Genomic DNA, 25,032 nt, shown 5'->3' with positions numbered 1-25,032 from the left:
GTTCCTCCCAACCAGAACATTCACCCCCCCCTCCCTGAGCAGACAGGTCTGAGCGCCGGTACCACAGACAGGACAGAGAGGTAGGTCCCTGCGAGTTTATTCTTCAACATTAACTGTTCTTAAGGTTTTTGTTTCTGTTAATTACTTTTTGTTTTCACTGTAGACAGTGATTGAAACTGTCCTGAAGCTCGACCAGCGCGTGATGGGCAGACAGATTAGAGTGGATGATAATGAGGGTCATTTAAGCTGTCTCCACCACTTCCCCTACAACAGCCCCCGCACAACACGCTTTCAGTGTCTTTTTTTGGAAAACGCAGACTGGGTGCGATGGAAGTGAAGGTGTCTGTGGACGGTATCCCACGCGTGGTCTGTGGAGTCACAGAGGAAACAACATGCCAAGACGTGGTCATAGCGTTGGCTCAAGCCCTGGGTATGTACATGTGTGTGTGTGTGTTTATTGTGGCTACCATTGATGTTCTGACGCGGTGCTGACCCGGCTGGTAACCACGGTCATCTCTCTCTCTTCAGGTCAGCCCGGACGCTACACGTTACGGGAGAAGTTCAAAGACTTTGAGCGGTGCATGACGCCCAACGAACGCCTTCTGGAGACTCTGGAGAAGTACGGTGAGCAGGCCAGGGAGGTCCAGCTCACACTGCTCCACAACGGAGCCTCTGTCTGGGATGAAATGAGCAGAACAAAAGTCGGCAGATACCAACCTTGCCCGCCACTGAGAAGAAAAGATGCAGGGGCTCGGATGCGGCGGAGCAGCGGTTCACTTAGTTTGCATCGCCAAAGCTTGCCGCCGTTGACTTGTTTGAGGCAGGAAGCTGAGCAGCAAAAGGAAGAAGTGAAAAGGCCTAAAAGAAAGTCTCTGACGCTCATGGAGGAGGCCTGGGAATGGCTGGAGAGTCTGGGGAAAGGCAAGGTCTACAGTACTGCCTGCGATAAGGAAAGCAGTAAGAGGGCCGATAAAAGGAACCGTACCTCTCTGGATGTTTGTCTCACTGTTGACAAAGACAACTTGGGTCGAAGCAGCAGAGGCAAAGTCAGAGGCGAGAAAAGTTTCAAGTCAGACTTGGATCGTCAAACGTCCTGCTGCATGGGAAGTCAGACGAGAGGTAAAGAAAGCAAACACTACAAGAAAAGTCAAGAGGCTAAAGCCGACGACCTGTTCAGCTCAAGCTGCGTTACGGTTGAAGATGAGAAAAACAGCCTGAGAGAGACCGTCATATGTCAGCTCGGCTGTCTGCAGGATTTACAGGTGCAGATTGCACTCATAGACAAACAGATTTCTGAGCTGGAGGAGAAACAGAGGGCCAAAAGAGCCGAGCAGGAAGCGCAGCAGAGAACGGCTGAAGAGGAGACGGAGCTGATAAGGTTTTGGGAGAATGAATTAAAGGCAGAGGAAGGTTATGAGAAAGATCTGCAGCGTCAGTTCCTAGGGATGAGGGCAAAGGCTGTTGATTGCAAGGCCACACTGGAGGAGTACAAGCACAAAATACAGGGGCTGGATTTCTTTGCCTCTCAAAGCGTCGCTGGAGAGGATTCAGAGATGATTTCAAAAGCCGGTGCAAACGCCGCCACTGAGCTTTCAACCAAGTACGGGAATCGCCAACGATCTGACCCAGATGGGGATGTAAACGTTAACAGGAAGTTCCTGCCCAGAAAAGACTTCAACGCTCCTCATGCTCTAGTTTCTCCCAGCCAGATGAAAGAGCGGCGGCCCACGGGTCCTGCAGAGCTCAGGGAGTGGTGGACACGCTGGTCTGAAGCCCAAAGCTCTCAATTACAGACTAAAAAGAAGGTGATTCACCGCTCTGAACTGACTATATATCTGGGCGGCACGAAGGTTTAGAATCTAATGAATGCTCCTTTGTGCCAGTTTAATTCCTCTCGTCGCAGGGCTCCAATCCTCTGGGTTTAACTTGTATTGAGTGTTTGTACCCAAGACTTCCTGTATGTATGTGGCTGGAATGGAGCCCCAGCACTGTGGTGCATTCACTTCCACACGAGCCCAGTCCTCCCACGGTTTGTTCCCTCCGGTGAGCCCCCTAGTGATTGAATAGGCTCCATGTCAGAGGTGAGACCCTGTGGTCCAAGAGCATTATTTTATTTTTATTTTTTTAATAATACAACCCATTCACTGCAACATTTTAACCTCAAGAAAGCAGAGTCACAAATTCAAATGTTATTTTATAATTAAACCTGGAGGTAGATCATTCTTGGCATCTATGAATAGTATCCAGCCCATGTGACCTTGTGTTGAAGTCAATTATGGAACACTATATAATTGTACATGTTAAAAGCCTTTTACTGGAGAGGGAAATCAAATAAATGTCCTTGCACCGGCTTTGTCTGGCAGACAGCGTTTCATCTGTGCATCATGGGGATTCTGACCTCAATAGGAACTCTAATGGCACCGAGATGGACTGTGGATGATGCATTTTCCTGTTCTGTGCGACTCAGAGCTAATGCAAGCGTTCAGTTTAAAAAGAAAAAGAAAAAAAGAAAGGAGGACTGGACAGAAAACTTTGTCTCAGATGAATTTGTAAATGTCGTCGTCTGCTGCTGAGAAGTCCTGGATGTTAATGTTCTTCGCTGTGGCACGATGGTTCTGTTAGTTTCAACTATATACCTTTGTGTTTGTTATAAAACCTGTCTAATGTTTTATAATGGAGAATGAAAATATCTGGGTTGTTTCTTGCCCTCATGTCAATGAATCGTTTTCACAGCTACATTATAACTTTCTTAGAATAGTCTTAAAAGCAGATTTGCAGCCGCTCTCTGAAATAAAAAGACAAATACAAACCAGCTCATGATTTTCATAAAACTTTAATTCAATTGTTTCATTCAAGACCATTAACAAAAGTACATGAGAACCTCTGTACGTGGTTCAACTGAAACCCGGTGATCTCTAAAGTTGAAATTAATTTTGACTGTAACTTAATGTGCAGAGGCACAACAGCTCACCCAACATGTCTCCAGAGCACAATAACTGATGTCCTGATTTTTAATGTTTTTTTTTTGTTTGTTTTTTTTTTTTTTTTTTACTGAATTTCTAATACTTTACCTTTCTCCTTTAAGTTAAATTTGTTTCATTATATCTGAAGTTTGAACTTTCACTAAGAAAGAAAGGAAAAAAAAAAAAAAAAAAAAAAAAAAAAAAAAAAAAAAAAAAAAAAAAAAAAAGCACACATTACATACAGTATAGTTCAACCCACAGGTTTGGGATGCATATCAGTATTATTTCTACTAGAAAAGACAGCCACCCTAAGATTGTTCTGAATATTTTGGCGGTTGGCTGGGAACAGAGGATACATCTAATTTTTGTTTTTTTGTTTTGTTTTTGTTTTTTGTTTTTTTTCATTTCACTTTGCTTGTAGTTTTTAGGCACCTTATTCTTACTTAATTCAATATTAGCAGATTGAGTTTCAATGGAAAAAAGCAAAAACATATGTGCAAGAAAAAAAGTACATAGTATAAAAGAACTGCAGATATAAGATGCCACGAGGAATTCTGCACCTGGGAAAAATTGCTTAAGTGGAGCATGTGAATACCAAAAAGGTATCTAAAGGCTCCAGATTGGTAAAGTAAATCCCATTAGATCGACTACTTTGACATTCACATACATCACACACACCATGCTTTCTCTTCAGCTCTTCAATAAAGCATTTTTAAAACTGCTCAAAAAACGGAGCAGAGAAGAATCCTCAGTTTAAGCCCGCACATATGAGAAATATGATCCTCCTTATGGAGGGAACTTTGCTTTGCTTTATGCGTTTTTTTTGTTTTTTTTTAGGAAAGCATACAGTAGTGGAAACTTTGATAATGAAACCATTTCAAGTTTCCATGGGTAAAGGAGCAAATATATGAGAGAAAAAAAAAACAAAACAAAAAAAAAAAAAAAAATGGAGCAGAAGCTCAAAGACATGCCAACAGTCACACTCATTCACCCAGGCAGACTATTGGACAGATTACAGGTGCAGAATTCCAGTCAAAGCAGATTCAAAAAGATAGGGACATAGACAGCCACACAGTCATCACTCTGATTTAGAGGGACGAGGCCCTCAGAAACAAATACCTCCATTACACACTATAATCACTTCTAGGGTACATCACACACGCACACACACACACTCAGAGATCCCATGTACACTGCAGTGTGGACTCTGTATCAAGTACATCATACATGGGAGGCAGGGAACCGTGGAATGAGAAAAGTTCCCGCGCAGGTATCGATGGGGACAAAGATTACACATGCCGATTACTGTATGTGTGTGTATGTTCTGTGTGTGAGTTTGTGTGTACAAGCATGTGTCAAATCAAATTCCCTTATCTCCTGCTGTTGCCCTATGGGACAGCATCCCACCAACACTGAACGGGGCGGGCTCTGTATTGCTCAGTCGATGACACCAGGCTGACGAGTCTTGCGCTCCACATTGAAGCCCTACAGAGGAGAGGACAAACTGAATGTTGATGCTTATATTCCATGCCAAATCCAAGTTATCCAGTGGGATTTGAAGGTTTATGGAAGGACAATCTAAAAACCTGATCTGATTTTAAATATTACACAACAACCTCCCCCTCAGCCTATTTATCTATCTAGCGTCGTTGTTGTTTGTTTTTCAGATAACAGCTAAGCACCAGTCTCACAAGCCTCATATTGGTTCTCGTAGCTCGTTATGTGTGAAAGAAATCGATAAAATGAGACACCACTAATGGTATCACAGCCAACTTTGCCACGTTCAGTGCAGATGAAAGGTTGACTTTTAAGTCTGTATTAGGCTATTATGGCCAATTAAAAAAATGAATAAGTAAGTCTTTAACATTTGTGATAAAGCACCTTGATTTTTCAAGTACTTTTACAAGTATTCTGCACATACAGCTGAAAATAATGAATGGAAAAGTAGTCTTAAATTTCATACCCATACAGAAGTATAAAGTCTTAATTCGTTAAACAAATTTATAATATTTAACATAAAAAAAATTAAATTATTATTTGAAGCTATCGTTTAATATTAGACAGTGAAATGACATATCTGCTCAAAGAACGATTAAAATCAAAATGTACCTTTGAATTGTCAGGACCGCGGGGCTGTCTTACAATGACCAGGCGAGGAGCACTGGCGTCATCAAGGGTGATGCTCTTCAGTCGGTTCACCAGACGGTCAGGACGAGGGGTCACCACCTGTTTTGGCCCCTCGCTGTCATGATAGGGGCGTAATAAGAATTAAAACATTGACACCGAGACCAAATATTGTATTGCACGTATCCGGGTGGAGTCCTTACCTGACTCTACGCACGTTGCAGGCACTACATTTTCCTGTGCGTTGATTGAGGACAACTGAGAACTCCACCTCATCCCCGGTTTGGAGCTCCAGGCCATCTTGCACTTCTTTTACATGGAAGAACAGCTTCTTGCTCTCACCAACTTCATAAGTGATGAAGCCAAACTGGGGGCAACAAAAACAAAGCAAAACTTTAGGGGTTTAAAAATCGGGAGCCTTTCACTGCAGTGTCACATGTGCTGTAGAAACCAAGTGCTCTAAACAATAATGAAACTGTAAATTAATAACCGACGACCTACCTGGTCTTTGACACACTCCACCATGGCTCTACGCTGAGGGACTACATTACAGGCCATCTTCTGTCCAGTTTGAGCGACTGTGCAAACCTGGAACTTCACAAGTTCTCCTTTCTGCAGACAATCTGCCTTGTTCGCCATACCCATGATTCCAAAGGGATAATTCTGGCCTTTAGTTCCACCTGAAACAACCAAGAAGGGGGTGATGTCAGCTCAACTTCCCTCCCTCCCAAGAATAATTGTGCTTTAAAATCTTGGGTTTTCAAGTGCCATCATACGTTGACACCCACCTTCCTCTGTGATTTCAATAAGCCCTTGGTATTCTGTCTGGGAGGGGTCTACACTGCGTAAAGGACGGATGACTTTCCCCATCATCACTGTCACACCAACATCATCTCCAATGCCATTCACTAAAAAGGAGGGAAAACACGAGATTGCACATAGCTTTTATTTGCAAGAACTGAAACTGCCATATTAGAAATCAGCTAGAGTTAAACCCCTCGTACCTGCAGCCACTTTGGTAACCTTCTCAGCACTGACTTTGTTTCCTTTTCCCTTAGAGAGAGTGTACTCGACTGTGTCGCCCAGCTCCAAGTTCTCCAAGTCTCCACACATTTCACTGGAGGAGAAAGCACAGATAAACCGTGACTTAGATATCAATTATCATTTCTTTGGGTGTTATTAATAAATAAAATCAGCAACTTAATACGCATCTTACAACTTAAACATCTACCTGTAGTGAAAGAAAATTTCTTGGTCATGATTTGCTGTCTCAATGAAGCCAAAGTTGTCCTTCAGTGTGGCAACAAATCCATGCAGTCTCTTGGCACTGGAGGCGTTACGGTTCAGGACCCTGATGGAGACGGCGCTCTGTTGGCCGGTTCGCTTCACTTCGTTGATAGAGAACTCCACCTAGAGGACAAGCATCACAAGTCTCACACGGCGTAGACAAAATAAAGACTATAAAAGGTGGCGATAGTAGCAGCGTTAGTCTGCTACAGACCTCATGATGCCCATGTCTTCAGCAGTATCTACAACAGCTGAGGTCACTACTTTAAGTCCCTTCACTGAGCAGTTTACCTTGTCTCCGACCTGTGGGTGACCTCCTCCCTCCAGGTCCTTAACATGGTATGGCACAGTGAGCTTCACTCCACAGTCTTCATATGCAATCACTCCTTCCTCAGATTCCTGCAGAGAAGGCCACACATCAAAACCTGCATCACCTGAGCATCACCAGTGTTTGATCCAGCCGGCTCCAGCCAATGAAGTCTCTCAGCAACGCTACACTTGTTTCTCAACAAAACTCATTTAAGCTACTAAACGCCTCAAACATAAGTGTATTAGAGGATGATGTGCAGATAGCCTACACAAGCACATGAGAGGCACCAGTGTGTGCAGTGCATCACTCAATAGCAGCACAGTTGGTTAGCATTAGCCTAGTCTACTGCGACAGCACCGAGTTACAGCCTTCTAATGCAGGGCTGCATAATTACCCATCACTAATGTAGTTTCATCTATTGGGAACAGTCCTGTAATACCCAGATTCAGAGTTATCACCTGAACCAATCACAGTACGCAACTGACAGATCATTTCACATTTATTCCCAACAAAAGATGATGAAAAGTATGTCTATAAATTCAGCAGGACAGGCTTTTTTATGCTTTATAAATCATTTGTGGTTTTCTTGCTGCCACTTAAATTACTACAACTGTTTTGAGTGTGAAAACATTTATCAACTATCTTAAATTCAAGCTTCCAAAAAAAAAAAAAAAAAAAAAAAAAAAAAAAAAAAAGGACCAGAGTAATGGAGGCCAGAGAAATGTTGATCGAACGACTAATCCAGGTGACGTTAACATCATTTAGGAAGGACCAAAAAGACAGTTAACAGGCTGTTCCCAAAAACCATACTAGTAATCGGGATTAGAGTTTCAGCCCTGATTGTGCAGCCAGACTACTCGCTGAAATCACTGGTGCAGTGTTTGATTCCATGTTAAGGGTTAATCGGTGATCAAATACCATGCCGTCAACTATTGAGGTAAAGGAGGCAATCAGTGGGCCAGAGGCCTGCAAAGACTAACCTTTTCTACAACTTTACCCTTGAAAAGTAAGAGAAACAGACACTCATTAGACAGCAAGGCGCACTAAACAGTTTTCTTACATTGCATTATTTGTCAACGGTTGACTTTTAAATTCAACATCTAAGATCTAGGGATAATGTAATTATTTCTTAGACTAAATGTTAGTGAACTGTATAGACTATTGGTTTAAGTTTGTGCAGTTTGCCACTAATATGAGCATCATTACTGATTTGTGAGACATTATTCGTGTGGCTTCATGCAGAAGGTTTCGGTCCTACCTTGTCTTTTTTCTAACCGACAAGATGAACAGGAGGAGGTCAAAGGAGGAGAAAGCAAAGAGGAAAATTAGAACTAAAAAAAAAAAAAAAAACTGGGACGAGGGGCAGATGAAGTCGGTTGGGGGGTGGGCCAGGGACACTATTGTTTCTTAGTGTACTCAGGGTAGATTTGTGTGCAATAATACGTGTCATAATTGTGCACTATAGTACCTTCTCCTTGCCCTTGGTGGGACTGGCGTTCTTGGCGGTGACTGCCACTTCTTTTTCCACCACACCCATAAAGCGCTGCTCGGACTGGGTATGGAAAGACACTGTGCCCTTGGGCAGCTTCTTGATGCGCACTGCGTGGTTCCTCTGAGCCGACAGCATATCCTGGCAACCATAGGACATATTACTTTAGCTTGCTGTTAACAGACAATTAGAAAATGCCTTCATACGTAACAACACAGAATACATACTTTGGTGAAAAGCTTATAAACGGGACCTACAGGCACAACAGTAAACTCCACTTCGTCTGAGATGTGCAGTTGGCTCTCCTCCAGAACTTCGCTGAAGTGAAAGAACATCCTGGCGTCCCGATCCACACACTTGATGAAGCCAAAGCCATCACGTATGGCCGCAATCACCCCCTAGAAAGAGATTTGGTGAAACAGTTGCCGTCTATGAATTCACTTCAATTTCTTTCAACTGTAAAATGATGCATTACATAATATAAGTTGGTCTTCTGTAATTCTCACCATTTCACGTGTCTCCTTCGTGAAGTTGAAAGTGTCTGGGAGGATGTCAATGTTTGTCGCCCTCTCCAGCTTGTCTCTGCGGTCAGTGGAGATGTTGAACTGTATGTGGTCGCCCTCCAGAAGGGTCACCTTGGATTTTGTGTCCTTCTCGCCAAACGGCAGTTCCTTGTCAGTGAAACCAATCCGGGCACTGATGCGACCTGGAAGAGGGTCATTCTGTGGAAGAAGGAAGCAGAGATTTGTCAAAGTGGTACGTTATATTCTTGGTTGCTGGGGTCTGCTTTTTTACAAACGAAGCCTCTTCAAATATATAATAATTCAACTTGCCAGACTTATGATCTACTTGCCTGGTTTTTGGTGGGGACCTTGGGAATGACCTTGACAACAGTGCCTTCAAACTGTTCAATGCTGATATCCTCAAAGATGACTGTTCCTTGGGGGAGCAGCCTCACATCTGTGGCTACTTCTTTACCCTGCGCCGCAAGAACATAAAATATAAGTAATGTTATACATGTTCAGGAAGGTCGTTAAAAGAGTCACGAGTATGGAATCTGTTTTAAAATTTATGCGTTTAAAAAAAGCTTGACAACACTTACATTTCTGTCTTTTATGGTGAACTCAACATCATCTCCAGCCTGCAGAGCCTCCAGATCACCCTTGAACTCGCTGTAGTGAAAGAAGATCTCCTTTACCACATCAGCCCTCTCAATGAATCCAAAGGCCTCCTGAAAGACAACACATGGTTCAACATAACAAGGACATCATTCTGGGTTGTCAGGGAAGGTGTATAGCCTCTTTTCTTGACCATTCTGAGTAGTACATTTATTTATGCGAAGTCAGCTACCACAAAGACACTCATGATTTGTCTAATTAGCTTAAATAAGAGACGGTTCGTGTAATATCAGTGGACCTTACCTTTGTAGCACACACCACACCCTGGCACCTCATTTGCTTCTTCTTCACAAGTTGAATATTGCGAGCACTGACCGCACCAGTACTGATGTACAAGAGTGACAAATATAAAAATCAAGCGCAAGCTGGGAATCATTAAGACAATACTGACATGCTTTGTGAGGACTTACTGCTTATTGGTCTCCATGTAAAAGCTGACTTTGTCACCTGTGTCCAGGTGGATATTACCCTCCACGTCATCAGTAGTGTAGGTAAGGTAGAACACTTCCTGTGGAACAGTCACACCAGTGTCAGACTTTGTTTGATGGTTCACCTGTTCATCCTTAAACTCTTTCATATCTGAGAGTTATGTACTGCACCTCTTTGATAAACTATCCCTTAGAGGCTGTTGAGGGAACTCCCATGATGCACTGTGCTCTTCTCTCTTTTGCTCTCTCCCCATGCATTTATAAAATCACACTAACTGTCATTAACTTTGTGTTTTCTCTCTCCTGTAGTTTGTATTTCCCTCTCTCTCCCTGTTCTCCTTCTGCAGGTATCCAGAGCTGCAGGATCCAGATCTGCCAAACACTCAATTATTTATATTATTATAAATAATTGGTGCCACTATCATAGCTGCATTTCTGTTAGTGATAACACCTTTAAGTATCACTATTATTATTACAACAACAACCAGCCTTATAGTGCCTTAATACAAAATATACAGCTGTTCCTGGTCTCTCTCTCTCCTCTCAACCCAGGGAGTTTTTCCTCTCCACCATCTTCAAGTGCTGCTCGTTGTGGGGACTGTTGGGTTTCTCTCTTTAATATTGTAAAGTGCCTTAAGATAATGTACATAATGATTTGGCACTATTAAAATAAAACTGAGCAGACCTAAACTGAATAGGTAATAAGTGAGTATTTTGGCAAACACAAGCCAAGCATGAAAAAAAAAAAAAAAAAAAATCCTCAGGAGCAGAACGACGACATTTTAGTTACATTACCATTCTGCATTTTATTGATCAAACATGCCGTGCTCTTTGCTACTTCTCTTACCCCGTTTCTTTCATAACAAACACTGCCAGTGGGCACCTGGACAGGGGCAGACTTTCCATCCAAGTGCACAGGGATTGCCGACACAACCTGCAGAAGAGGAGGAAATAGCAGACGGAGGCCATTAACACACTGCTTTGCAAATCCTTGACTGAATATTCATTCCAATTACACAGCCCAATGACAATATCTCTGCACACAGGATGGATGAAATGATGGCTGAATTTCAAATGTCACAGTAACAAGTATTTCAAGTGTCAGAGATGTGGAGCATCATCTACGGGTTAGCAGAGTTGCATGTGCATTGTTGTTGCGCTTCAGTGTAAAAACCTCTATACACTGTCCAGCCTCCTAACGGCCTCCACCATGCTGATAACCTGACTAAACAAGTCGGTGAGCGAATGAATCAGGATGAGTGTGTGTGGGCTTTGTGGAGTCACATTGTGCTCTGGATGTGGAGTTAGATGTGTTATGTGAATGCATTACAAGACAGGCGGTGTCACTGGCATGTCACGAATTGAACACGACCAATGAGCCGAGCACGACAGTCTGTGCCTCCGCCTTCCGCTGCTGAGCTCAACTTACTGCTGCAGCGGTCAGGCCCATTGACTCTTCACAGTCACATAACAGAATAGCACATGTGAGATTTGTGTTGGTTTGAGAGACTGACCGGCTGAGCTACACTAGCTGCTTTGAGCATTCAGAAAAATAATACACCCACTGGGCATTCCCAATGACCACTTGACCATATTTGTTTAACGGACATTCAACACCTCCAACAAACATGCATGTCAGCGAAAAAACAAGCCAATCTGAAATTCAAATGTATAATAAATCTTGACTGAAAAGGTTATCTTTTTTTTTTAAATTTAGATGTGGGACGCCTATTCGCTTAACGAGACCTTCAACATCCCCTGCCCAAAAAACACAATGGGCCATATAAATGTTAACTTGACAGACAAGAACAGAACCAAAAATAAAATGGTGTTCCTTAACTGGATGAATATAACCATGCAGCACAGTAAAGGGATAGGCGTGCAGGTCTGGCCCCACCTGGCCCGAGATGCGCTCCTCTGGCAGCACCTCTGGCTTTATCTTTAGCAGCTTCACTGCTATGGGCTTGCCAGTGCGCCTGTCAGAGGATACCTCAAACTCTACATCATCTGAGGAGAGAGAAACGGGAGAACACCAAAAACACTTAGCACACCTCAAATGATACAGAGAAAGCTTAAGTTTCAGTAACGTAGCTCATGTGTTTCTCTTTTCAGCAAGCGAAGATAGAGTCAGATTAAGTATTTATGATTTTGTACACAAGCCCAAAGCCTCTCACCTCCTATTTTAAGCTCCTGCAGGTTGCCATTGTACTGAGAGCAGTGGAAGAAGAGACGATCCTGACGTTCGGAGCACTGGATGAACCCGTAGGAAGTCAGGAGCTTCTCCACCACACCGGTCTCTCTAATGCCAGGTCCTGTGCCATTGGCGTATGCAGTGTGCCCATTGTTATGGAGCATGCCTGGGTCAAAACTCATCTAGGGAAAATGAGAACTAAGTGTTAAATTGCATTCAGCGGAACAACATGAAGCAGACCAAAATAAGTAACTGCAATTTTAAGGTAGGGTTTGATGCCAACCTTAACAAAAAAAAACAAATAAAAAAAACAAAAACAAAATTCAAACATGCAGGAACAGCACATTTCAGAGGAAGTGGGGAAGGGGAAAAAAAGCTAATGTAAAGCTACATTAGAGCCTTCAGGGGCTATCTGGTCATCAACAGAAGGGAACACACATTGATAATACCCTGAAAAAATTTCAGTTTAATTCATACCGCTGGCTGGAAAAAACTATTTTTAGCAACACACAGCAACGCTTCCTGGTTTGCTTAATGTCATGCAGTAAAACCTACAAGTCACTCAATTTGCCCGCTCCTAAATCTTCTCAACACTAAGAAAATTTGTAAACAATTTCATGCAATTCTGGTTAGACAGACAAGTGTACAAAAACTGTTCACCTCCCTCTACCAACAGACCAACCAGTGATTATTGACAAATACCAGCAAAACTCACTTATCAAAATCTGCCACTGGGCCCTGGTTGAACTTGCGCAACAACAACAACAACAACAACAAACCATGCTGTTAGCGAAAGTCACATGACACAACAACAGTTGATTGTTAATTCAGTGCTGGCACTACCCAACATGCCACCTTACTGATCTCTGATACAAGGGAGTCCGCCTATGTTTTTTACTCCCAGGGTGGGGGTGGCAAGAGACAGAGGAGGAGCGGGGGATATTCATGGGACCAGTAGAGGTAGATCGGGCAGCACCAGTGTTGCGAGCCACTGGAGGTTCAGAGGACCCTCTTTCCATTTCTGACACTGCGGATAGGACTTGAATATGCTGTTGGGAGGAAGTAACAGCTTTGACAAAGAGGACAGACATAGTATTTAATGTTTTTTATTTTCTTTTTAAGTTACCATCATCACAAACTGTTGAGTTGTGATTACACAGGACCGGCTATTATCCAGCGCAACGGTCTAAAATACTGCATCTTCTGCTTAATCTAACCTGCATTTGCCCATGCACACCGTATATACATCTCACAATATCACAGCAATATACAACACTACCAATGTACAAAGACTTCTCCAATGCCATTTTATTATATCTCAGCTCATCGCAACCACCACCAATACTAAAAACCCTGTGAGAAATCCTAATGCCAAAATACCACACAGAAAAAGGTGTAAGGACACTCCGTATCGACGGATATGCTACCATGACAATCTCACATCACATCGTCAATCAATAGCACTAATAAGTGGCTGAAAACGCTTGTGCATTCAAACGGGAATGTCTTTCCAGAGAAGGCAGACTAAAAACCTGAAGAGCCCAACCTACTTCTTTGTTCAGCCAGTTACGGTGAAGTGGTTTAAGTGAAGTGTCACAAATCGTACTCAAGGTGAAGTAAAATAAAACTACTGAAAATGGAGAATCAGAAAATGCAAATGACAGGTCAAATAGCGGTGCATCTACAGTGGACAGAGAGTTGGTGATGGGTTATGGGTTATGAGGGGGGTCCCAGAGCAGCCTCTTCTGTTAGGCCCTGTTCTGCACTGCACTGTCAAAACAAGCTATTCTTCACAGAAGACATAACACATCTGCAGGTCTTTTACCCTGTAATATGTTGCCCGTGCAGTGATTACTCTCAAACATCCACATCCAACGTTTTGGTCTCAGAGATAATGAAGGGTTTTAGTTCAGCTCTGACGGGCAAGTACCTTAAATACTACCCATTCAGTTTTTCCCTAGGGATCAGCTAGTACGTAGTTTAGCGTTGACTTGCTTTGAGTGAAGTTATGTACAAGCATTAATGTAGCCCAACATGATTTGCCCATGTCACAGCCTGACTTAAATTTAACAGGGTTGTGATGCAAAGTAAAAATACGAGGGAAATGAAAAAAAATGGCTCTAGAGGATTTGTAAAAAAGCGGCAAATTTCTGCAGTTTAATCAGCAGAACACCCCTCGCCCTGCAACAATACATCTGAGTAGAGGCTAGTCTCGGGAGCCCGAAAAGGATGAAAGAGGTTAGGCCATTCAACAGCAGAGAGATGCAGGGCAAGGTGGGTGGATGGGTGTTCGATGGGGTGGGGCACTTAGAAAAGAGGTGGGAAGGTGAAACTTACGGATCGGCCATATGGCGACAGGCTGAGTCCGACAGGGGAGGTGCTGCTCAGGTCAGCGCTAACAAACGCGGTGGGTGGCGACGCAGGCAAGGTAAACTCAACAAAGCCTTTCCAGGGGCTGCCCATATTTTCCCATAAACTCGGACCAAACTTGCTTGAGCACTTGCTGAACTTGATTACTTGTTTAATCTTTTTTTTTTTTTTGCTTCACTGTTAAGTACTATTTTTATGTAACCACCCAATGATACACCGCTGGATGTCTGCAAGGGTGAAGAGAGGAACAAACATAACGGGTAAGGCAAATAGGTCAGCCAGTGTGCCATGTGTCACAAACAAAGGAAAATAGCTGTGGGCTTTTATCCCCCAGGGAGGGAGTTGAAAGGGCAAAAATCAGGGAGGTTATGACTTCAAAACGACAGAGCAGGAAAAAGGTGCGGGCTGGGTGAGGGGAAGGCAATCAAATCATTAATCAAGCTAAATTGAATAACCAGTTTAACTGGAGGTGGTGGCGGTTCAGTACAGCTGGCTTATGAGAAGTTTTAAGAAGACTTATCTTTGGCAAACGGCAATGTAGAGGTCAATGACATAAGAATCAAATCTTCAGCTCTGTATCACTTATCACAGTCAATCCACATTATGTGTGCTTTCGAGCCCAGGTAGCAACATGTGTAAGCACGTGCAAATAGCAGTGAATACACAGGATTCATTTCTAACAAAGCACTGCAGCAGCTGCTTTCACTGACATTTCTCTCTCTGGTTAAAGGTGTGCTAATCAGTGAAATCAGCTCCTACAAATAGACAATCACTGAAGGTGCTGCAATTCAGAAATTGAGAACACAAATCTAACTGATGAGGTCACAAATCCAGATACAAGTTTCAATTTTCTTTTTTTTCTTTTTAAAGAGTTGCACACGTATTTGTCAGAGTTGGATGTTTAAGCAAACAAAGAGGACAAATGAACTGTTGTTTCTGTTCAGTGATAAACAAAACAACCTCTGCATTGCTGTCCAAAATCCGCACAGCTGGCCAAACTTAATTAGAATTGAGAGTGTTACAGTCTGTGTTTGTACATCTGTATAATAGAGTCATGTGTACAAACAGGGAATTTACCAATTACAGATTCTGAAGTCAACCCCCAAAGTAAACACCAACTTGCAATAACAAATTCTTTAAATCTGAATTTTTAAAAAGGACATTAAAAGGGAATCATTTTCAGAATATTGGGTGGAGGAAATTATTCAAAACATGACAAATGAAAGCATAAGTGACTTAACAATTATTAGTACAGTTGATGTTAACACGCTAGGTCTCATGTTATGAAGGGACTACAACTGAGACCCACCTTTATTAGTCGTCTTGAATCTTGTAATTCTCTGGATCTCGATGACTATGCAGTTCCTGCAGATCTCTTCACGCACACAGTTGAACACACACACTTGTTACAGGTTTCTGGCACAAGTTCTAGATGGTTGCATAAAGCAAAAAATGGGGGAGAAATCTAGCGCAAAAAAAGGCAAACGCAGGTGCAATAACACTGCTTAGAAAAAATTACAATGAAAAACAGTGGGAAGAGAAGAGGGGGGGAAAGATGGGGGGACCTATGGGGGGAAAAAATAGCAGATAGCAGCCCACTCCACACCCCGGCGGTAAGTCGGTGGTGTGGTGAGGATGAGGAGGGCTAGGAGCAGCGTTGGGACGTGTGCTTTGTCAAAGCTGTTGAGTAGGCACAAACTTCTGGTTTCAGATCAGTTATTGTCTTCTCAGAATATGCTTGGGCATAGGATTGCTTCTCTTCTGTGTTTCAGTTGGGCTGTTGTTCGTCTTCTTTGGTCGTTTCAGGATTTGGTTGCTTCTTGCGTGTTAAACCCTTGAAGTGATCCTTATTTTTTTTTCCCTCCACGTGTCTTCAGTGTTGCAACTTTGCTTGTTGTTTTGGGAGGTTTATCTTCTGTTTCTGTGTTATGATCTGAACTTGAAGCAGTTGCGGATGGTACAAAAATTCAGTTCCGTTTCACTTCATACTGTGGAGAAAAGGCAGATTTGGTCAGCTGAGCAAAACAGATCACTTTGACTTCACCTCGACAACAATTTCACATATCAAACATTTAGGATTAACACAAAGGACAAAACGGCTCCAAGGGCTTGTGGAGTATGCACTGACAGTAAAAAATTAATTACATTATCAAGTCATAAGAATCCCACATTTTCTGTCACATGAAAAATGGGAACAAACCTGAGGATCAGTCGCCTAAAGTTTTTTTTGAGAACACTAGATTCTTTGCCCCCAGACTCACAAGTGTAAAAATAGGTTTTCCTCAGATGCCTCTGGATACAGCCCATAATGCCAGGCAGCTGACTAGCAGACAAGAGTTGTAGATCAACAAGTGCTTGTGCATAACTTCAGCTCAGGGTATGATATTTATGGCACCATTTCTGACCAGGGCCCTCTGTTTTGTCATTGAACCTATACATGTTTTGCACACTTGTTGTACATGTGTTAAATGTAAAGGTGAGGCTCACCTATCAACACAGATGTGTGTGTGTGTGTGTGTGTGTGTGTGTGTGTGTGTGTGTGTGTATATATATATATATATATATAAAATGTAAAATTTGCTTAACTTTGTTAGAACCTCAGGAAATGATCCCCACCAGTAGGTTAGAGCAGAGGGTTTGAGGAAGAGAGTTGTTGACAAAAATACACCGCTTTGAAAACAGGCTGGATGAGCCAACCCAGGACACATGATATATTCTGCTTTGACTGTGTTGCAATGACTCCCTTTCCATATTCTCCCTGGAAGGTTAATATATAGTGTTGTGAAAGTGCTCTAATGAGATTCCTAGAAGTAGAGATGTTGATTTTTTAGTTTTGTTTTTTGTTTTTTTTAAATAAAAAAGGTGCCTCTTTGGTGTTCATATCCAAATGTCAAATCTAAATGAACCTAGAAGCACCTTTTTATTTTGTTTTCATTTGCAGCACTTGGATGAATACTTGACCCACTAAAGGCATACATCCTGGTGGTAGCACAAACAAAGAGTTCAATTATAACAAGATGGATTGGGTAAGTGGGTTAAAGGTTATGAGCAATGAACAGAGACAACACTCGAGTGAAAACAACCATGGAGGAGATGGCCTTTTCTGCTCCCCCTTTTGCAGCTTTTGGTGACGCAGAAGGACAGAGGGAGAGAAGAAAAAAAAAAAAAAAAAAAAAAAAAAAAAAAAAAAAAAAACAGTCCACCCACTAAACCACCAGCACCTATTGGCCGTTTCAGCTCTCTCTAAGGAGTAAAAAACGGCAGTTTAGCTCGGTAATCCCTAAACATGAAAGTAAGACACATGCCGACTGCCTCAGTTGCGACAGAATAACCAATAAACCCACGGTAAGGTCGCAAGCTTTAACACGACGGTGCTACTCTAGTCTGGGCCCGAATAACAACCGCCTGTCACTTCCTAGCAATCCGCCATCCTCAGCTGGAACTGCTAATATGGCCTGATCCAACACGTTGCGGCATGCAACGGGATGGAAAAACGTCACATCTAGGCTAGCCAGCTAATTTCTAACAAATGCCAAACTCCACAATATGTGCCCAAACGACCGAATATGGGTTACGTTTCGCTGGATTACAGCTCGCTAGTCCGAATAATATACACAGTAACAGCTATGTATAAAAGTAATCGTCTCAATGACCTTGTGTGGACAAACAGAACCGGACAGATTAGCATCTTGCTACCGCTAAAGTCGTAAACAGCCAATACCCCCCGGGCGTTTCCAACTCTTATATGTAGATTAATTCACTGCGACACTGTAATTACGCCACAAATTAGCTCAACTAGTTAGCACATAAGTCGTTTTTAATTATTCAGATGTTATCATATGTACGTGGCTTGGGGTCTGATCACAAAGTTCGCGGAAAGTGAGCACCATGTCGTGTTATTCTCGTACACTGAGACAGGCATACAAAGCTCCATCCAAAAAATGTCATTTTAAGTGTTTCGTGGAATCATTTTAACATGTACACACTAAATAGAAACTCACTTAAGGCTTGTTATGAACCGGTGTGGTGGCAAGAAAAAATCGGCACCCATGTGATCAGCGAATAATGGCGTTATTTCAATAAAATCTTATTTTATAGAATTGGGTCGCATCGCTCGCATCCCTTTAACACCGGGTGTAGTGGCAGACATTACATTGAAGAGACAAAAGCGGAGTTTGGCATAACCGATTTGTAAGTGACGCAAAGACCAATCCTTCGCCATTACTTGTTATACGAGCTGTGCTAATCGAGGTCAAAATAAATTGTCCTTGATTAGCAATAAGTGAATTTGTTCTCTTCATACACACATAACGGACAGATAACGTTGCCAGAGCTAACGGCACGAGGACGGAACAACAAAGACGCTAAGTAAGACGCTCGGAGGCTCGTGTTCAATTCTGTTAAACTGCCACGTCTTTCGCTAATGTTTAACACAACAATTTCACACAAGGGCTGTGTCTCCGGTACGCTGGGACACGTTTCACCGAGTTGTTTATTTAGACCGTTAACAATGTAACTAGGCCGTTGGCAATGCTAAGTTGCTAATAGCGGCTACAGTTAGCTAGTTAGCTAACTAGCTAACTAGCATGCTGCTGGATTTAGTCCTTGTGTGTGGTGATTTATGGTGAGGAAAAATACGCCTGCCTCCACCCAGGCCCGAGCTCTGCGTATGACTTAGCGCTGGATAAACCCTTCACTTCTAAAGTCCTACTGGATAAGACAGAGAAAATGTCTTACTGGCACGTTACAAACAAATGTTTCAACTGTTATATGAAATGGGGAAAAAGTATTAATAAAAACTCACCCCAACAGCTTTCAGCACTGTCACCAGCGCCGCTAGAAGCAGCACGGCACATTACGTAGTGATTAGGGAGGCGGCTACCGCGATATTTGACAACGTTAGGCTAACCAAAGAGCCTATAGGAAGGAGTGGCCACAACCGAGCAATTGCTGGTGAGTAACCTCGAACGTGGTCTCGCAATGATCCATGGGAGACTTGGAATACAGTAGCGTATAATAATGGCAATGTCTTCAATTACTTGCTATTTGGGCTCGAAAGCAGATAGAGTCATACGACAGTTTCACAGGAAATACAGTCATCAGCATGTCCTTCACAAGTTCCAGTCGACTGGTTCCAGTCCATTTAATTCCTTAAGAGTTCCAATTACAGACGTTTTCAACAATAATGCTAATATCTCCTACAGAACGAGGACTACAGAAATAGCTGAACATAGTAGAAAAGGTACTGCCAGAACTGGGCCCTGGCAGTAAATACAAAAAAAAAAAAAACTTATATGATTTTCTCAAAAACATTCTGGATGTCATGAAACCAAATACCACTTCACCATTAGTAATCAACTAATTCTAGTATGAATCAATATAATTTACACTCACTTCATTTCGTCTACAATCTAATATGATGCTACAGCTTTTCCATAAATGCTGCATTTAGAAATATAATAATGTTAAGTTTTGATTGTCACTGTCAGAGAGGTATTAATTTAACTACATATTTATTATTGAGGTTGTAGTTTGTAGTGGTGTTATGTTGAGAGGTGTTCCTAATATTTTGTGCATCCCATTTACATAGGCAGAATTTTAAAAACACACCAATACAACACCACCACCGACTGTGACCTAAATAATAAACAAAACTAGAGTTATAACGTCAAGTGTCAAGAAAAACTTTATTAAAATGATAAGCTTTCTGAAAGTAGAATTCATAGCAGAGCTCTGGCATCAAACTGAACTTGAACACCTAAAACTGCTGCGTGAAGACAGATGTTACAAAAGTTTTAAATAATTTTGCAGATAAATGTTAGTTAACGATGTCTGCTACATTAGCATTTGACTCTTAGCATCTAATAAACATTAATTCAGCAGTAATCGGAATTTATTTTAGAATTCATACATTTGAGTCTTCTGCGCAGGTAGTGACTACAGGTGCACCATGTGCTCACTTGGTAACTTTTGTTTAAGTAGAAATTGAAAAAAACTTTCTATATGACATTTGTTCAGTGTTGCGGTATGGACTCAGAAGTTTGGGACAGACCATTTAGATGAAAAAAAATCATATTTATAAATCTTAATTTACATGAAACAGTTTAAAATTGTAAGTGAATTAACTTTTTATGTATGTCAACATTGAAACCACAATTGTGGGACATGAACAACAATGTTGTGATTAATATTGATCTTCCTGTTGTTTTATATTGTGTTCTTGGCTAAATTGCATTTTGTTGCTTTGGCAACATTGTTTTTGAAAGTTTCATGCCAATAAAGCACCTTTGAATTAGACATTTTGAATTTGTCTTTCTTCTGGAAATAATTGCACATTTAAAGAAAAACATTTTCCTTAATTTCCTTTCGTTTTAATGTCCTCGACTCTTACAAATTCACCTAGATTTTCGTCCCCTTTTGTACAGCTGTTTTGCTTTGTTTTTTTTTTTGGATCATAGACTGTCATTACTAATTAATAACATTGAATCAATCAATATATACAGTTGCTACCTCACAAACTTACATAAAATCAGAACTCTCCGGTGGATGGCGGTGTCCATTTGGTTTTACGATACTCGATTTACACCAGTGAAGAAGAAGGTACGGAAGTGACGTTATCGTTCAGTCTCACGAAAACGATAGACTTGACAACAAAATAGAGTGTTTGGTTTTTCATTTGAATGTACTCCTCTTATGTTTTCTACAGACAGATATTTCCGAAGGCCCACAATAGTACGCACATGTTGCTTTAAGGGCATTGGAGCTGCCTCGGCTAGCTAAGGCTAGACAGTCAACGTAAGCTAACATTGCGTAGTGTTTTCACCTCGCTGGTAGAGAGAAGTAGCTTGTTTACGTTACACACAGGAGTTGGCAGTCTCCGGTAAATGGCCTGCACTTTAGAGAAAGTGTTGGGCGATGCTCGGACCCTTCTTGAGAGGCTGAAAGAGCACGACACGGCCGCCGAGGGACTGATTGAACAGTCCGGGGCCCTCAGCCAGAGAGTGCAGAGCATGAGAGAGGTGGGAAATGCCCTTCCAGACAAGGTAAGGACAAGTGTAAGGACGGTTACAAACAGATTTCAGTCACGTACATGGGCATTTAATGCTGCACTGCTCAACTGCACACATAAATGGTGGAACAGGATATAGTTGAGCCCTCAATTCTGAGAAAAATGTAACCCACTGCCCCTTTACTGCTCCCTCCGTTCAGCACATAGAAGATACTTCAGAGATTCAGGAGCTGACCAAATACAAGCCTCATGTCCTTCTGACTCAGGAAAACACTCAAATCAAGGAACTACAGCAGGAGAACAAAGGTAAAAAAAAAATAAACCCACTCTGTTCTGTTGATTGTAAGGCTGGTGTTTTATATTTCTGGTTATTCAATTCAGTTGAATTCAAACATAACTACAAGACAAGTGGACACATTACAGTCTGTATAGATAAATAAAAACAAACAATAAATGGAATGAAAAACGGAGGTATAAAAGCAGTGTGAGTACATGTACTCAGTAATATTGCACTTAGGTTAATTGCACAGATAATAATGCACGCGTACAGGACATGGGTTATGTACTTATTATAGCCTGATATTCAACAGTTTAGTGCTCTGATGGCAGATAAAAAACTTGTCAGGAAACTGGAAGTGCCAGTTCTTAAGGACCTGTATCACCTTCCAGAGGGCAGCAGCATGAAAAGGTGGTGTATTTCTGGTAACCTTCTTCATGACTGTCTCCGCAGAGCTATGGTTGTCTCTTGAAGAACACCAGTATGCGCTGGAGCTGATCATGGGTCGATACCGCAAGCAGATGCTTCAGCTAATGATGGCAAAGAAGGAGCTGGACACCAAACCTGTGCTCAGCCTCCATGAGGACCATGCAAAAGTACACTGGCTTTTAGCGTTTGCTCAGTCATTCACGGGACAGTATTACAAAGCTATAGATGTTGAGTGTTAGAAATACATTGATTTTGGGAAATGTCCTGCTTTCTTCATTCTCCAGGAAGTGCAGAGCCAGGTGGAGCGGATATGCGAGATGGGCCAGGTGATGAGGAGAGCAGTGCAGGTGGATGATCAGCACTACTGCTCTATTCGAGAGAGGCTCGCTCAGCTAGAGGTGAGCACAGTAGAACCAAAAACAACTGTAAATGTTTATCTGAGTGAACCTGTGCTTCTGTATTACCATATAAATATACCGTAATTGACTATTTTGTGTTAATACAAAACAATTTACATGACAGCACTTTATGTATATGTATAAAACTTATAGATGTGTTCATTTGGATATGGTATAAATACTATATGCCTTTTCTTAAACATATTTTAGCCTTAACTTCTGTGTGTTTCCTTCACTTTTTTTATCTCTTTTATACTGCAGCTGTTTTTTCTTCACTCTCACACATTTATTTATGTTATCTTATATATTGTATATATTATATACATATATAATGCATTTTATTTTCTATATTCAGAGTCAGCCAAATTTCTGTCCATTTTACTCAAGAGTTGGTTCACCTACACAATAACAACAACAATATGTTTTTTCATTTAGCAGTTTTGGTTTTATTTGCCCAGGTTTTGTGACGTCCATCTCTTAAGATATGTACTGCCACCCAAACAAGGTTAAACAAAATCACATTTGTGCCACTCACTGCATTGAAAAATCTTAATTTAAGGGACTATTTTTTTTTTGGTAGAAAATAGTTCCAATGATAACTGTTCCAATGATAATCTCTAGATTATCCATATAACAGACACTGTTTTTGGAAGTCGATGATCCTGTTTAGTTTGTTTAATTTCTGAGTTGTATTGGGTGCTTGGACACCTCTAGTTAATTTTACATTTTTGTAATTTTTCAGTGCTATAAACGTAATTCCATTGACTATGGAATGGGGAGGGGGAATCCCAGAGACAGATTTATCAAAACCTGCACTAATAAAACCTAAACTGTCTGCATGGCTAGATATCACTAGCCACTCAGATGCCCCCTTTAACACTCAATATTACACATGAACACTATTTTCCTTAAATGCACGGTTATCCTGTCACGTTCAGATTGAGAACAAAGAGCTGCGAGACCTCCTGGTCATCAGCAAGAGCTCTGTGAAGACAGCGAGAGAAGAAACCGATCAGCCAGCAACAGTAGCACAAGAACAGTCCCCTCAGCCAGGGTCCGACGAGTGAACAGAGCAGCTTCAGTGTGAACTGTGAATGGGGAATCAAGTCCTTCAGGACCAGGAGACAGGGTTGATGATCTCTTCACCTGTGTTCACCCAATTATTTTTTCTACATAAGATGGAATGCAGTCAGACCACAGCATCTTTTTTTTTTTTTTGTAGTGAAGGCCACTTTAACACAATATTTTGGCTATCAGTAGCATTTACCTGTGGGTGTATCTGGATGGTAGCTGTTGTAAGCTTTCATATGTACAGCATACGTATGTTCACACACACACGTACTGGAGTAAATGCAGTAAAAGCAAAGGGGATTAATTTTGTTTTGGCCAAAGATGCATTTACTCATCAAGGACACAGTTTCTACCTCTTTGTTGCCCCTTTGCTGTTCACTCACACTCACAATGTGTAAAATGCTCATGACCCCCACCCCGCACCCCCCACACCCCACACCCCCAACTATGAGTTCACTCAAAATCATATTAAGAAGCCAACTCGTAGGTTGCACCATTTTAAGAAGCTGTGCTTGATAATCACTCTGCCAACATGATGACTTATGGCTGTTTCACACAGTTTGCCTGCTGAGGGAGTGACGGTGGATCATTTATATGTGGTTGTCTCATTTTATGAATTTGATACGTTTGTCAGTCTGTTTGTAGAATTCATATATAACATGACTTCCATGTTTAGTACTTTGATTCTAGTTGTCAGATTTGGATGTAATCAAATGTTCCAGCTGTTGTTATTTAATGGTAACAATTTCAAAATATGCCAACTTTTTGTGTAATGGATATCAAATGTTTGCACACTGTATGTTCCCAGAAATTGTATATTGTCATCTCAGGAAATTGGTGTTAATAAGGTGAACATGCTGTATTGACTTCATGACAGTGTATTGATTTGTGTCAAACAAAATTTCATTCAGAAACTTTAAAATAAATTTGCAATAAAAAAACATGAATGTTTTTTCTGCCAAAACAAATCAGAGCACTTTATAAGGAACACCTGTACACCTGCTTATTCATGCATTTATCCAATCAGCCAATCATGTGTTCCCAGTGATTTCAACTGTAGACAGTGGGGTCAGAATTTGGAATCAACAGCATGAATCCATGGACCCAACCTGTCAGTCCTAGTGGTGGTCTAATAGTGTGGAGAATATTTTCTTGGGATAGGTGGGTAACTTCCAGCATGATGATGCACAATGTCATAAAACAAAAGTAGTCTCAAACTGATCTCAAACACGACAATGACCTCAGTGTATTTTTTATTTTTTTCAAAATTCTCCAGTATTCATAACATTTTCCATTTCATCTTAATAAAAACTATTAAACATTGAAAATGGAGGAAACATAACTTCTGAAATAACATACATAGTAAAATTATATGGACAATACAGAAATAAATAAATAAATAAATGCAAAGATAAGGATAATTAAACAAAAATATTCCAAGTATTTCCAAAAGGACAAGAGCTCAGTGTACTTCAGTGGCGGAAACCTGCAGCAATGATATGGAGGTG

General features: G+C 41.4%; 3 protein-coding genes across 10 annotated transcripts; 2 read left to right on the top strand and 1 right to left on the bottom strand.

Moving 5' to 3' along the window:
* The first annotated feature begins 240 nt into the window (after positions 1-240).
* LOC111230677 (ras association domain-containing protein 8-like) lies at positions 241-2,118 on the top strand. Its single transcript, XM_022757483.1, has 2 exons — positions 241-430; positions 529-2,118. The coding sequence occupies exons 1-2, from the start codon at positions 328-330 to the stop codon at positions 1,854-1,856; spliced, it is 1,431 nt and encodes a 476-aa protein (XP_022613204.1). The 5' UTR covers positions 241-327; the 3' UTR covers positions 1,857-2,118.
* A 696-nt stretch (positions 2,119-2,814) lies between these two features.
* csde1 (cold shock domain containing E1) lies at positions 2,815-19,226 on the bottom strand. Of its 8 annotated transcripts, none has more exons than XM_022757475.1 (23): positions 19,145-19,226; positions 15,650-16,328; positions 12,831-13,019; positions 11,954-12,152; positions 11,620-11,786; positions 10,627-10,713; positions 9,762-9,859; positions 9,595-9,676; positions 9,276-9,404; positions 9,027-9,152; positions 8,680-8,895; positions 8,401-8,571; positions 8,153-8,314; positions 7,943-7,954; positions 7,665-7,682; positions 6,666-6,773; positions 6,319-6,497; positions 6,092-6,204; positions 5,876-5,995; positions 5,589-5,767; positions 5,291-5,454; positions 5,073-5,205; positions 2,815-4,448 (listed from the first exon to the last, which is right to left on the bottom strand). In XM_022757475.1, the coding sequence occupies exons 3-23, from the start codon at positions 12,987-12,989 to the stop codon at positions 4,401-4,403; spliced, it is 2,670 nt and encodes an 889-aa protein (XP_022613196.1). In that variant the 5' UTR covers positions 12,990-13,019; positions 15,650-16,328; positions 19,145-19,226; the 3' UTR covers positions 2,815-4,400. The 8 variants fall into 8 exon arrangements, with proteins under 8 accessions (XP_022613196.1, XP_022613197.1, XP_022613200.1 ...); XM_022757476.1 differs by having other exon boundaries at positions 8,431-8,571; XM_022757479.1 differs by having other exon boundaries at positions 11,677-11,786.
* Positions 19,227-20,946: 1,720 nt separating this feature from the next.
* On the top strand, positions 20,947-24,452 carry sike1 (suppressor of IKBKE 1). The gene is made up of 5 exons (XM_022757504.1): positions 20,947-21,383; positions 21,550-21,655; positions 22,080-22,222; positions 22,340-22,453; positions 23,392-24,452. The coding sequence occupies exons 1-5, from the start codon at positions 21,225-21,227 to the stop codon at positions 23,518-23,520; spliced, it is 651 nt and encodes a 216-aa protein (XP_022613225.1). The 5' UTR covers positions 20,947-21,224; the 3' UTR covers positions 23,521-24,452.
* Positions 24,453-25,032: the final 580 nt, after the last annotated feature.

The sequence above is a fragment of the Seriola dumerili genome, unplaced genomic scaffold, assembly GCF_002260705.1.
Source record: "Seriola dumerili isolate Sdu_G_001 unplaced genomic scaffold, Sdu_1.0 BDQW01000278.1, whole genome shotgun sequence".
NCBI classification, from domain to species: Eukaryota; Metazoa; Chordata; class Actinopteri; order Carangiformes; family Carangidae; genus Seriola; species Seriola dumerili.
Note: the sequence above shows the minus strand (reverse complement) of the source record. Positions and strands in the feature narration are given on the sequence as shown.

Coding starts and splice junctions, on each gene's coding strand:
- LOC111230677 (XM_022757483.1), top strand. CDS start 328: ATGGAAGTGAAGGTGTCTGTGGACGGTATCCCACGCGTGGTCTGTGGA. Junction 431..528: donor AGCGTTGGCTCAAGCCCTGG/GTATGTACATGT, acceptor CTCTCTCTTCAG/GTCAGCCCGGACGCTACACG.
- csde1 (XM_022757475.1), bottom strand. CDS start 12,989: ATGGAAAGAGGGTCCTCTGAACCTCCAGTGGCTCGCAACACTGGTGCT. Junction 9,860..10,626: donor TTTGTTATGAAAGAAACGGG/GTAAGAGAAGTA, acceptor ACTGTTCCACAG/GAAGTGTTCTACCTTACCTA. Junction 6,498..6,665: donor ACCCACAGGTCGGAGACAAG/GTAAACTGCTCA, acceptor CTTGTCCTCTAG/GTGGAGTTCTCTATCAACGA.
- sike1 (XM_022757504.1), top strand. CDS start 21,225: ATGGCCTGCACTTTAGAGAAAGTGTTGGGCGATGCTCGGACCCTTCTT. Junction 21,384..21,549: donor GAAATGCCCTTCCAGACAAG/GTAAGGACAAGT, acceptor CCCTCCGTTCAG/CACATAGAAGATACTTCAGA. Junction 22,454..23,391: donor AGAGGCTCGCTCAGCTAGAG/GTGAGCACAGTA, acceptor TGTCACGTTCAG/ATTGAGAACAAAGAGCTGCG.